The sequence below is a fragment of the Cydia pomonella genome, chromosome 4, assembly GCF_033807575.1.
Source record: "Cydia pomonella isolate Wapato2018A chromosome 4, ilCydPomo1, whole genome shotgun sequence".
NCBI lineage: Eukaryota > Metazoa > Arthropoda > Insecta > Lepidoptera > Tortricidae > Cydia > Cydia pomonella.
Window position 1 is genome coordinate 12,366,708 of NC_084706.1, and position 14,402 is coordinate 12,381,109.

General features: G+C 36.7%; 1 protein-coding gene and 1 long non-coding RNA gene across 2 annotated transcripts; one reads left to right on the forward strand and one right to left on the reverse strand.

The window, feature by feature from the left end:
- The first annotated feature begins 252 nt into the window (after positions 1-252).
- Positions 253-8,693, forward strand: LOC133517096 (ADP-ribosylation factor-like protein 1). Its single transcript, XM_061850239.1, has 5 exons — positions 253-454; positions 537-753; positions 4,224-4,335; positions 7,295-7,519; positions 8,233-8,693. The coding sequence occupies exons 1-4, from the start codon at positions 451-453 to the stop codon at positions 7,502-7,504; spliced, it is 543 nt and encodes a 180-aa protein (XP_061706223.1). The 5' UTR covers positions 253-450; the 3' UTR covers positions 7,505-7,519; positions 8,233-8,693.
- A 2,018-nt stretch (positions 8,694-10,711) lies between these two features.
- Positions 10,712-14,393, reverse strand: LOC133517097 (uncharacterized). The gene is made up of 2 exons (XR_009799328.1): positions 14,037-14,393; positions 10,712-13,029 (listed from the first exon to the last, which is right to left on the reverse strand). It is a non-coding gene; the product is annotated as an uncharacterized LOC133517097 (long non-coding RNA).
- Between the last annotated feature and the right edge of the window lie 9 nt (positions 14,394-14,402).

Sequence of the window (14,402 nt, forward strand, 5' to 3'; positions counted from 1 at the left end):
TGTTGGTATGTTGTCAGGAATGTTAAAATGTGTTTTTAATTTTGCGCATTGCGTATGTTTTGTCCCTCACGGGCGCACGCGTATAGCACATCTATGTGATATGTGATCCTACAATATATGACATTCATAGTGCTGTCTTGCTTGCACATGTCATTCCGCACGGAAGGAAACCGTATGTATAGGCCGGGGTAAATCGCAAAGTTCTGTGGAGCCCTTTACAGATTTTGACGTATATTATTTTGATCTGGCAACAAAACCGTGGTTGTTACACGTCAAACGACGATTTCCAATAAAATGTTCTCTAAATTATTACTTTAACTAGTTAAATGAAATAAATTAAACTTGTAAATAGTACTTTAAATAATTCTGAGGGCACTCATTTGTTTATGTGAATAAGTTCGCTACGTCCGCTAAATGAATTATATAGACTAGTGAACCTTATCAGACAAAATGGGTAAGTAATCTTGTTGTCGTAAAAATGAATATTATTTCGTATACAGCCGGTGATGTTTAATAAGTGTAAATGTAATTTTCAGGTGGCTTATTTAGTTACTTCAGAGGGTTGCTAGGGGCACGAGAAATGCGTATTTTGATCCTCGGACTGGACGGCGCCGGGAAGACAACAATACTATACAAATTGCAAGTGGGTGAGGTGGTCACTACTATTCCCACCATCGGGTTTAATGTAGAACAGGTCACATACAAAAACCTCAAGTTCCAAGTGTGGGATCTCGGAGGACAGACCAGTATTAGGTAAGGACTGAAAGGACTATGACATTCAATGATTAGGTTATGTTTGATTTATATTTTTACTGAACCCCAAATAGAATTGTTTGTAAGTTTTAAACGTATATATTTCACTCGTTATATTACCTTAATAGTATAAAATCTAAATATGATAATTAATTTCTCTCAATCTGCAACAAAGACTAATACAATTTTATCATCATGTTTGATTATAAACTTAATTAAAATATAAGTCCATACACTCAGGTGGCTGATGCTATCAAACAATTTGCAACTATGCCATTGGCAATACATGATAAATGTTCTATGGTGACCCACCAATCAGTTTGTTTAATTGTACCATACAGTCAGGTAATGAGAAACATGCAAATAAATGTTCTATATGTAACTAAAATTGTTATGATCTTAAGAATGTCCTCCTAAGACCCGGGCTTTTAAAATATTACTTGTAAGAAAGACCAAACTAGCATTAAATATGACAAAATGGCAAGTATTGTTAAGTCCTGACGATATAAAAATTACAAATATTGTTATGACCGAAGTACCTATTAAATGAACTAAATCTTTTTTTTAATTTACTGCAATATTTTAGACTGAAACAGCATTATCTTACCCCCTTATTCATAAATGTGTACTAAAGTTTGCGGCTGATCATCATTTGTCCCTTTCCATCATACCAACACATTGGAAAGGGACAAACAATGATCAGCGGCATCATAACTTTAGTACACGTTTATGAATAAGGGGGTTAGTGTCTATATATTTGTCCCTGTTTAACACATTGAATGAAACAAAGGATGGTCGCCATATTTGTACTCAGTGGCCAGCAACATGTGACATTGGCAGCAGGAAACAACGTAAGTTAATCTATTAATACTTAATAGAAATATTGGTATTTCTTTGTATTAAAGTGTGTGTTTTTTTCTAATAAATGTAGAATATATACCTGTAATTTATTATTTTTGACAAACAAGCGGCGTAAAGGATGATTCTAATTACCTTGTTAAAATTTGTTCTTTTAAAAGCCTGTTTGGTTAATATAAAGTATATTTTTTACTACAGTCTTTGTTCTTTAAAAATCACTTTTGGTGGTTTGGATTCAACTATATCGTTTTCTCACAGTTCAGGTGTTCAAAGTTGATTTCTAGGGTATTTTAAAGTTATTTGGATTCTGAACTAAGCAGTGTTGTAATAAATAGTATTTTGTTTTAGCGGTATACGACGTGGACATAGATCAGCTTCTTGATGAATCTAAAATAGAAGACACAGAGGATGATGAAGATCCGATTTATCAAGGCCCTGAAAGAGATATATTGAGTTTCTGGTCAACGTAGCGTTGACCATATTGATGATGGCTCATCTTGCTCAGAAAATAAATATTCTTCTGACTTGGAAAATGAGGCTGATACCAGTAACCATCAGGCAACCTTTTACCATTGTATATGATATGATGTTTATGTTAATTTTTCCAATTAGACTTTCTTTTGTTATTTCGTGATTTAGAAAAGAAAATAAAACCAAATAAACAATGACCCTTTTTAGGGTTCCGTAGCCAAATGGCATAAAACGGAACCCTTATAGTTTCGCCATGTCCGTCTGTCTGTCTGTCTGTCTGTCTGTCTGTCTGTCCGAGGCTTTGCTCCGTGGTCGTTAGTGCTAGAAAGCTGAAATTTGGCATGGATATATAAATCAATAAAGCCGACAAAGTCGTACAATAAAATCTAAAAATTTAATTTTTTTTTGGGTACCTCCCCTACACGTAAAGTGGGGGTGAATTTTTTTTTTCGCTTCAACCCTAGAGTGTGGGGTATCGTTGGAAAGGTCTTTCAAAACTAATAGGGGTTTTCAAGAAACATTTTTTGATAAAGTGAATATATTCGGAGATAATCGCTCCGAAAGAAAAAAAAAATGTGTCCCCCCCCCTCTAACTTTTGAACCATAGGTCCAAAAAATATGAAAAAAATCGTGGAAGTAGAGCTTAAGAAATACATTAAATGAAAACTATAGCGGACATGATCAGTTTAGCTGTTTTTGAGTTATCGCAAAAAGTTTTCCCTTCATAGTAAAAAGACTTACTTTAATTAGGTACTGATTATGCAAATTTGCCTATTTGTTTAACTCGGGTGAAAGGTACCATTTACTACACTTTAAGCTCCAGTTTAGCTTATTGTGACGGGAGAGTAACTACGGAACCCTACACTGAGCGTGGCCCGACATGCTCTTGGCCGGTTATTGTTTACCTATAATTATTACACACTAAGCACAAGAGTTCTTTGAAAAGAACAAAAGTATGAATTAGTTGACTTAGTGCAAAAAAAAGTTTCTTTAGTACTTTTTCTTCTAGCAGTTCTAGCAATATATATACTTACTTTACTCTTTGAGCAATACCCAGGACTCAATCATGAACGCCATTTTGTTGTTATATATATATTTTGTTTTGTTTGATTAAAAGGCACCTGGGACTTATGAGGATATAATAAGAATATACAGTAGTAGTTGGCATTCTATTTATACTGGCCTAACTTGAGTAATTTATTTATAAAAATAGGTTATAGACCGTCATGGTTTGTTGTCGGGACACTATCACCAGACTAAGTAGTTGGTCAAAATTCAACACTCAAGCCTGAATGATGGATCATCACACTCTGCAATGACTGCAGCTCTATTCATAGACAAACCGGAGCTATTTAATCTCAGCTTTTTCTTTATATGTTCTCTTTTTTAGGGAACAGGAAAGCCTCATATATCGTGAAAAAATATCGTGAAAATCGTTATTTTTACTGACTCGCCGAAATTCTTATAAAAACGTAAAACCCTACGGAAGAAATACAATTGTGTACTATAATTTTAATTTTGTATCTTGCCTATTATTTCCAATCAAAGCTTTATATCTAAACCCATGTAATCTAGAAAAAAATGTTGTACTTTTCTATAAGACAATCTTCATCTCAAAGTGTAGTCGGACTTGTTGATTTTTGACTGACTACTTGGCTTGTCATGAGTGGCACTATCATTGAGAGCCTCAAGCAAACTAACGAAACCAAGTATTTGTTCAAAAATCAACAAAAAAGTCCGAATGATGGACTACTTTGCGACGAATATCGTCTTTTCTGGAAAACATGGATTTAGATGTAAAGCTTTGATTGGAAATAATAGGTAAGATACAAAATTACAATTATGAAAATGAAAATTATTTATTTAAGATCAGTAGGTATATATACAGACTTATTCACTAATTTATTATAGTAGACAATTGTATTTTTAAAAATTGTATTGTAAAATCTTATAACAAATTCTATTAACTAATGGGCTAACAAGTAACTACTTTATATTATAATTTGGTGAATTTAAATCCTACAAAACTATTTAGAAAATGACTCGCTAAATATAACTTCAAAAAAGTTGGTCTTATCTCAACTTCACTATAATTAATTCCATAATTATTAAGATAATTAACTTGTATGTTTTTGTTTCAGGCCCTACTGGCGATGTTATTATGGCAATACAGATGCTATAATTTATGTTGTAGACTCTGCCGACAGAGACAGAATAGGGATATCAAAAGACGAATTGGTTCATATGTTAAGAGTAAGTACAATATAATTCATTTTACAGTACATATGGTGCTGCTTTACCGTACTAGTACGATAATTGGCAGTATTGGCAAAAATTTAACCTCCTGAGACCCAGAACCAATAATTTGTTTTTTGAATTTGGAACCCTTAGTTATATAATAAAAGTTCAAAATAGATTTTCGGAATATGTACAAAAATTTGTACTCCCTTCGGTCGTGTTTTAATTTATTGCTACTTTTCTAGTTTTTCACACTTGTATCGTAATTTACTATTACGCAATTTGACGTATGAACATTATAACAATTTGTATTTGGGCCGATCAACTTTTTTATGACAATGAGATTTTTTTTAAATTCTTATTTGTATATTTGACCTAGAACTTACAAATTTTTTCATCGTTTTAAACTCAAAGTGGACCAAAGCTTTTTTTTAAAGTTACGTTCCCTCATTAGGGATAACAGGATTACATCACCACGTCTTTATTAACGTTGGGAGTGCACTACAGCATATCAAATTATTATCGCAAAATATCAAGGCAGAAAACAAGAAATTAAATTTCAAGTCCACTTCCACTCATCAGCAAAGTGATATATCAACAGCTTCATATCATTTTCTATAACAAAATTAATAATTGCTATAATAACGTCTCCTGAGTCACCGTAAATGTCTCTGTTGGGTCACCAGAAAAGTGACTCAGGAGAACGGTGACCCAGAAGACATTTAATGAAAAAAATAACCATTTTTTGTACTATCACAAAAATATTTCAATAAACTAAGTTGCTATGACATATTAGACCCAAGATAGATCTATTTAGCTTCAAACTAGTATAAACGACTACATTACGTTCGGAATATCAACGGTAAGTTAGTGGACCGACAATTAATACATCCTACCTCTTTGTACCCCGGACGAAATGGTCGGCGATTAAGAAAGTAACCACAATGCAGGAGATTTTCACGTGATCCTTAGATCGACTGCCTATTAGGTTAGCGATACCGCGTTGCATCCTTGCTTTCGTTGCAATTGTACTGTTTGGTAAGCCAGGAGACTTAAAAATTAGCCATTGTTTTGGGACATACTAACAAATATATTTTTTAATAAATACATTTATGTAAGCGGACTTTTAGCTTTGAACTGGTAATTTAAATGTAAATAAATTTTTAAATAAGCGCTAATATGATATATGGTAGAATATATTTTTATACTGTTAAGTAAAAACCGAAGCCAATATGCGATTGGTACATGCTCTTTTTGTATGGGAGTCTAAATTCTTCTCCTGGGTCACCAAGAAAAATCGATAAATTGAAAGAAGTCTGTTTGTTTTTAAATTCTAGTTAAAATGACTTTGTGGTTGATTCATTATAACATACCTGAAAATTATACTTAGTATAGGTACTTCTGTACAAGTCTTCCGCCTTTATAGTTACACGAGATAATGCAAAGTTTGTACAGAACCCTCGGCGCGCGAGTATATCGAACTCGCACTTGACCGGGTTTTTTTATTTTGTTGGGACACGAGATGACATAAAAAAGTTGATCGACCCATTTCGCATCTGCCCCTCTGATAATCAAAAATCGAAAGAAGTCAAATAAAGGGGCGTAGCTATGGTGAATATATGTATAATAAACTGTGGAAAAATATTTTCCATAATGTCAATATCCAGTGAGGAAAATGGGATGTTATGTATATGTTTGTACCTAGTTGGTTACTAAATTCTGTTACTGCAATAATCTTTATCTACATAAAATATACGAACGAAAGTTGAATAACCTATATATTAAAATGAAGTACACAAAATCAGGAATTACATCTGACAATATCATTCAAAATGGCCTCCTCTGGCCTTGACACAGGCCCTCAAACGACGAGGCCAGTCATCAATAGCGGCACGCACGATTGTCATGTCTAATTCCGTCACTGTCTTAACTATGGCCCGCTTGAGGGAGTCAAGATTTTTGTGGGGTTTAGCACAGGCTTTCTCCTCAATAACCTGCCATATGGCATAATCCAGGATCCATTGAAAGACCTATGGCTGGTTTTGAAATAGGGTGTGGCTTAAGGGCTTCACTATTGGTTCGAGAATGGTTTCCTGGTAAACTTTGGCCCCAGTTTTCACACCTTTTTCACAGAAATGAACCTGTGTTAGCCCTGAGTATGACACACCCAGCCAAATCATCACATAAGAGGGATGATGGCCTCGTTGCACTCTCGGAACAGCCGCAATCGCCTCTTGACTGTTTTTTGCATACACTCTGTCATTCTGGCGGTTACAACATTCTTCAATGGTAATTTTTTTTTCATTTGTAAATAGTATTTTTCGGTGGCCATTTTGTGCGTACCGCTTAAATAGCACGCGACTTCTCTCTAGCCTCATAGTCTTTAATCGTCCATTAAGCAAATTACCTTTTTGTCTGCTATAAGCGTGTAGTCCAAGGTCTTCATTGATAACTTTTTTTAGGGAGCTTCTCTTCACAGACATCTGTATTGCCAACAACTTTTGCTTCCGGACGAAGTTTCTTGCAATTCTCGCCTTCACTGCCTTTATTAGAGCTGGGGTCCGAACGGTGCGTGGTCTTCCAGACCTCTTGCGGCCATCGAAGCTCTGAGTACTATTGTATCTATTAATTGTGCGATAAACAAATTTTTTGTTGATTTTTAGGTTTTCAAGCAACTTCAAAATCATGTTTGGCGGGTGCCCACATTTGTGCAACGCAATTACTGCGATAGGATTCTCTTTTAGGCCCCAATTCATTATAGATACGACGAGATAAGCGTTATGTGTGGTATATAACTATAGCTCAGAAATCCACCAGATTATGTCATTTTTTATTTTTTCGGTAGCATTTGTTTTAACGGAAATAAAGAGGTTACAAATCGAGTAACAGAATTTAGTAACCAACTAGATATAGAGAAGCGATTGTCCACTATTGACTTAAGTCACAGCAATTCAATATTGTACAAATATTTCAGGAAGAAGAACTAGCTAATGCAATACTAGTGGTGTTAGCGAATAAGCAAGACATGGCGGGCTGCCTGACAGTGGCGGAGGTGCACCAGGCGCTGGGGCTTGACGCGCTGCGCGACCGCACGTTCCAGATCTTCAAGACGTCGGCCGTGCGCGGCGAGGGGCTCGACCAGGCCATGGACTGGCTGTCCAGCGCGCTGCAGGCCAGGAAATAACGAAAAATTACCCATGTGAGTGTACTCGTCATGCTATTCACATGGAATAACTAATAGTACATATTTCGTATTGAATGACAAGCTCCAGTCTGCCCTGAAAGGAATCATCTCATCAACAGCAGATTAATTGAATCTCTGTTGGACTAGCAACACAATGACGGTAAAAAATCTGGTGTATTGTGCGATTTGAACCACATTGTCAGGGTTACGCCATAGTATTTTCAACTGACTGCCATAAGAAACTTGCACACATTGATGCGTATACGACAGATATTTAGTGGTATGTAGTGTGGTGCACACATAGGCACTAAAACAAATCCCGTACGGCGTGTCCGTCCTACGCAGTCATAAGAGAGCATCAATCTTTATACATTTAAGACGACTATATTCTATTGAGGAATCGATACTTCGCTACAAAATAAGCAAAAAATATGACTTTTTTAATATTTCCTTAATTTGTACATCGTTTAGTTTTCAGCCAAATTTACAAAATTTAAAATTTACAAAAAAATCAACTTTTATTTAAATTTAAACTATACAAATAATGTTTTGTAATTAATTATATACACCGTAGAACAAAATAATTCACTCGCATCAATAGTTTAACCTCGTTTGAAACCTCGAAAATAATAATGGAGATCTCGACCAACATTGCAAAAATCGAGATACAATTTAGAGGTAAAATTGGTACTTTCTGTCATGTGTTAATAATGCATATGTGCTTATAGAAACTACAAAATACGGGATGCGGCATGAAGGAGATAGCAGCCAGCGGCCCAAAGCGCGGGAGACAGATAGTAATACCATAGTCACCTGTAACTACATTAGAGTTAAGTAGGTACTTAGCGTCGCCGCTTTTTTATGCAGGGTACAGACATATGGCCAACTGTGGCCAAAGCAAATGGGCTCGAGGGAGCGCCAAGCCGCGCGAGTAGGTACAAACATGAGCAGTAAGATAATATCTACACATTTTTAACATTCTCAACCTCTCTCCCTCCTCTCTTTTCTCTATCTTACTTATATTTATATAAGACGTTTAGTTCGGCCTTGAGCGCCTTGGAAGCAGTGAGGCATGTGTTGCCGAATGGCGGCGAGACCCCAGTGTAAGTACTTAACATGCGCCTGCCTCTATTCGCCCGGATAGCCATATGTCTGTACAGTCAGCGTCAAATACTTCGTAGCAGTCAAAGTGGCCAAATAGTTCGGTACACCATACTAAATATATGGTGTACCGAACTATTTGGCTACTTTGGTTGCTACAAAGTATTTGACGCTGACTGTACCTGGCGTAAGTATTACCTTCAAGCATAGTTTTATTTATTTTATTTTATTATCAATAAATCAAACATAGTTCGGACCGGACTAATCCCAACAAGGCCTAGTTTACCCTCTGGGTTGGAAGGTCAGATGGCAGTCGCTTTCGTAAAAACTAGTGCCTACGCCAAATCTTGGGATTAGTTGTCAAGCGGACCCCAGGCTACCATGAGCCTTGGCAAAATGCCGGGACAACGCGAGGAAGAAGAAGGAGGAGTTCGAATTTGTACAACCGCTAGTCGTCAGTTAACTATTACACGCTATTAAAAAAATCCGCTGTGCGATAGAAATTAACCGTATACCGTCAAAATGTCCAGCTGTTTACACTTCACACACGACATCACGCCACATCCAAAAATCATATTAACTGCCCACCTTGCATAACATTGGAAAAAATCATTCAATTGTTTTCGTTTCCCCGCGCCATCACTACACCTTATAAAAAAAGTCCCCAGCCGCGTTTGTTTGTATGTTCGCGATAAACTCAAAAACTACTGAACGGATTTTCATGCGGTTTTCAGTTATCAATAGTAAGGTTTATGGTTTATTAAGGTTTTGTGTAACCCGTGCGAAGCCGGGGCGGGTCGCTAGTAAATTCCAAATTCAAACTGGGTTTTCAATGGCTGTTGCGGCTTATATGCGTCGTGGAGCAAAAAAGGCATAGTGGGGGCAATTTTGTGTAGGTAAATTTATAATTAAGTTATAACGTGCCAGCGGTGACTGCCATAATTTTTTTACAAATCATTCCAATTATTACACTTTTATAAATTATAACAAAATCGTCGTACGAAACATAATATGTTATTATGTTATTTGTATTACCTACGGTTATAGTTTGTTAATCATATGAATTCAAAAAATACATTTTCATGTATAATGTTTTAATCGAGTCAACGCCATCAAATTTTGATAGATGCCTTTCTTTATCTTGAATTTGATGGCAGTTATAAGATGTATTTATACTGAAAGGTGCAAAATAAAGATTTTTGATATTTGAAAGGTTTTTGGACGAGATGAGAGTAATGTTTGGAGTAACGTAAGTTTATTTTTTAGACAGTTATGAATTAACCCTTATGACTTATATCCATAAGTCTAAGACCTACCCCAGATGTAACTGTACTCGAAAGTTTTTTTTTTTACATTAAGACAGCTGTATTGTTCAAAACTACACACTAAATTACAAAATTACTTCTAGTGTTTATAAACTCAAAACAACACTTAGATTTTCTCAACTTGGGGGGGGGGGGGGGGGGAAGGGGATTCCATAACAAAAATGAATAATTTTATTTTATATGGTTTTAAAGTAGGTACATGTGGGTCAAGAACACCAAACGACGAAATTGGTAGATCGCACAAGGTTTCGTTAGTAAACAGGAGATCTTGGGTCTAATCAAGTTAGCCACCCCTGCTGTATAGAAAACTGCACTTAATCGCCCGATCTTCGCTGCTGCAACGCTGTTACGGTCGCAGTTTGAATGCAACCTTTAACCTTTTGAACGCCATGCCTATCGTACGCGGCGCGAAATCGTGAACCTTGTTGGTACGCATGACGGTTGATATTGGGCTGTAGCCGCGCGCGTCATATGACGTCTTTGGCGGTCAAAAGGTTAAGCTTTATTGTGATTATCTCGACCCTTGGCATATTTTCGAAATTAATTAATATTAGGAGACAAAAGTGAAGAAAACCACACGGCGTTGAGTGAAATAAAATGTGCCTCAGCAAGTTGCAATGTCCGTTGTGTCACATTTATCCCGTTATGTATTACTTACCTATCTGCCGCTTCTTTGTTGCTTATATGACCCATAAATTCACATGGTTTCGGCGGCGACGCTATAATAACAAACAGTTTAAGACCGCGCGGGTAGTTATTACCTAGGAACTTGTAATTAATAATAATATATTTTGTATCAGTGAAGTTCGTCAGCTAATTTATAATATAATTATTATGGTAAGATACGATGTTCCAAATACATTATCATGTATGAATTTCAAAATTGTTTTATTTTCTACTTATTTGCGAGTTATAACACATTAGGAGTCGGCTGCTATAGGTCTACTGATTAACCTTTTTCCAGGCATAGTACGATTTATCGACCTCATACGCGCTAATAGAATTTCAACTTTAGCTTTCAGATTTAAGGTTCAAATTAGATTACACTTTCAGGAAATGTTAGTTGTCTTCAAATGAATCATCAAAGCTGGATTAATTGGAATATATTAAGGTTTTTTGGGAAAACCTTGTAGATTTGTGCGGCCTGGAAAAGGGTTAACTGAGGCGGTTGGTAAGCATTTATTATGGCCATCTATGAACTAGCTGAAGGCTTCGCTGCACGAAGTTTGGATTAAGTACTTATTAATAATTAATAAACTAGTTTTAAGAGGATACGGGAGCCGAGATTTAAGTATTTAAGACGCTAATGGAAGTGGCTCCTAAAACTAGTGCGATAAGGACAACGTCAGGTAAGGCGAAAAATCCTGCGTTCCCACTCGACCGTTTCCTCCTCCAAAACTTTCATCTGTGTCGGACTGTTTGTTTTAGGCTAATTACCATGCGGCAATCTCTTTGCGGCTTAGTAAATTAGGCCGTTTTTGCGAATATTTGAAGTGCACTAGCGTCTTAAAAAACAAAAATATCAAAAAAAGCAAAACAGTCCGACACTGATATTAATAACAATAATCTGTGTTAAAGCAATAATCGCTCTAGCTTCAAAAACAACGGAGGAAACAGTCGAGTACGTTTGTATGGAGAAATGACCACTCCAGGCAACAGCCAAACCCAACTACGCATAGCCAACTACGTCCAAAAGAGAGGTATGGGCATTGTGAATGTCATCTCGCTTTGTGTGGTAGAGCACAGCACAGCGGATGTCATTCCAGATCTAGAGCAGAGCCCAACTGGGGAAGTACCTCCACCTTACAGAAAACAGCAGCCAACTAACACTAGACCCTACTCATAATATTGTGTTCCTGCCGGTGAGTAAGGTTGCCAGAGCTCAACGAGTGGGGGGGGGGGCGTACATAAGCTACGGAGACTATAGAGTATAAAAAAAGTGCGTCACACACGGTAAAGATACTCCAATATCTGATCTTAAGATGCCTGGATATAAAATATTATTATATCTTAAGATAGTGTAATATTATAGTATCTTCGCCGTTTGTATAATGTTGGTATAAGGTCCTTACGATATATTTTGTATCTTAAGATAGCATATGTTAAGATATATTTCGTATCTTAAGATGATATCTTCGCATCTTAACAAAAAAGGTTTCAGACAAACTGTATAGCGAGCGATACTTTATCTTAAGATAAAATATTATAGTATCTTCGCCGTGTGTGACGTCCTTTAGTCTCAAACCTCTGCGACATATCCCTCTACATGACCGCGCGACTTCCTTACCAACCCCCTGAGAAGGGTAGCCGTATTTAAGTACCATAAAAAACGAAATTTGTTATAATTCTTACTATTCAAATAAATAATTTTATAAAATTCGTACATCATAAAATGTTAGAGCTAGTACATTCATATGTTCGAATTTTAAGTGATTCCCTGTTGTTTAAAATATAATTATAAGAATTTCACCGTCGATATTAGGTCAGTACCTATTTATATTTACAAAGAGCTGTAAAAGTGCATACCCACTTTATAAATGAAAGTAATTCATGAAGTGTGTATGCACTTTTGCAGCTGGGTGTACAGTCAGCATCAAATAGATAGTTACAACCAAAGTGACCAAAAAATAAACATCTTTGTTACCATAGAAATAATGGTAGGTTATATTGTCGTTATATTTGGCAACTTTAGCTGCCACTATGTATTTAATGCTGATTGTACCCTGCATAAAATAAAGTAATTCATTTGACTTAACAGCTATGTAAAACTCGACACACGACACAATCTTGCACTAACAACTGGCGGTGCAGACTCATATGTTTACGGCAAGCATTAACTCTTTGCTTTACGATTTATTGTTGCCAAGGCTGTAGGTCTCTAAATCTAAATCTTGAAATTAAATGTTCGTTGGGGTAATATTTTGTCGTCGCTAGTAAAACCCAGTCTTTGCATTTCCTTTTTGGAAATACGTAAGCTGCCGGGTTGCAGGCAGAACGGATTAGGTTTGCTACTTCTACTAGAGAACAGTTTGTAGAGTATGCCGGCCGCTACCACGGCGATGCCTATGCCGACTATCGGGAGCCATGCGGGAGTTTCATCTGTAAATAAATAATGCTTTACGTGACGAAAAGGCAAGTCAAATAATAAACTAGGTTTTCTCTGTTAGACAAGTGAATTAGCACCTATAAAAATCTTGTAAGAAGCAGCCACACGTATACCCGAGGGCTTACCGGGAACCACGTTCAACGTGTTGCCTCCCTGTCACACTTCCGTACGAATTTACAAGTGCGACAGAGAGGCAACACGTCGCTCTGAATTTTACCTACCCATACCCGTGTTAGGTTAGGTAACCTACATATTCCGGCATTTCCGGCCTCTATAATAACGCTATAAAATCACATTGTTCGATCCGATGTCGGACACGGCTACAAAGAAGCAAAAAGTTATTTTTATATAGTTTTTATTATTATTGTTTGTTATTCAAAAGAAAGCGTTAACCTTTTGAACGGAGGAATACGCACAGCTGTCGACTGTAGCCGTCGTTGGCGTCCTTGGCAACACTTTTCGATGACGGCCACAGCGGACTGTGGCGGTCAAAAGGTTGCAAACATAAAAGGACTTGATGCCAACCGATATAACTCTTGAAGTGATTGAAACAATAAAATTTAAACGTTATCTCAGCTCCCCCTGTAGATCCATCAGCATAAGTATAAAGACAGCGTCATTGGTAAGGTGTCAATAGAACTCGATTACCACCGCTTGCCTAATTTGAAAAAAGTATGCCAGATTTGTTCTACTTGCCCCAATGATGCCAATGCTGTAGGCAATAACATATCGGTTAGGGTGACCTCCTAGCTTGTACTACGATAAAACCCGATAAATATAGGTCAGAATCGACGCAGGCCAAAAGCGCTTTCTTACACGCTTTCGCTTTCGGTATCCCGAATTAAAGGTATTGTTTCGAAAAATAAGAAATCAGATACCTAGCATGTTGGGTACTATACCTCAATGCATTTTGGCAGAGGATTTTATGGACCGTCACTAAAAATATGTTCATAATAAATATATGAAATATATCTATGGGTTGACAATAGAATAAAGTTACCTCGAGAAGACATTTCAATGGGGAGGACCAGAAATCCCTTTCCATATAGTTTGTTTCATTTTATCGGTTTATTCGGAAATTTTAGAGTTCCATGTTTTTACTAATTTACGGGTGATTTGCAATGTCAACTGTCAGCCTGTTTAGATGTAAAGATGAAGTAACGACTCATAACCATCGACAAGTTTTTAAAGGATGACCGCAGATGTCTAGTTTTAGTTCTCCGATATGATACGGTCTAGGTACTTACCAAAGAATACAATACTCACCTACTTACTTTACTGTTTGGATACGGTACAAAGAGTAGTAATATTATGTATACATATACGGTTACTCGATACATCTCGATATGATAAGCTCCGCTCACGG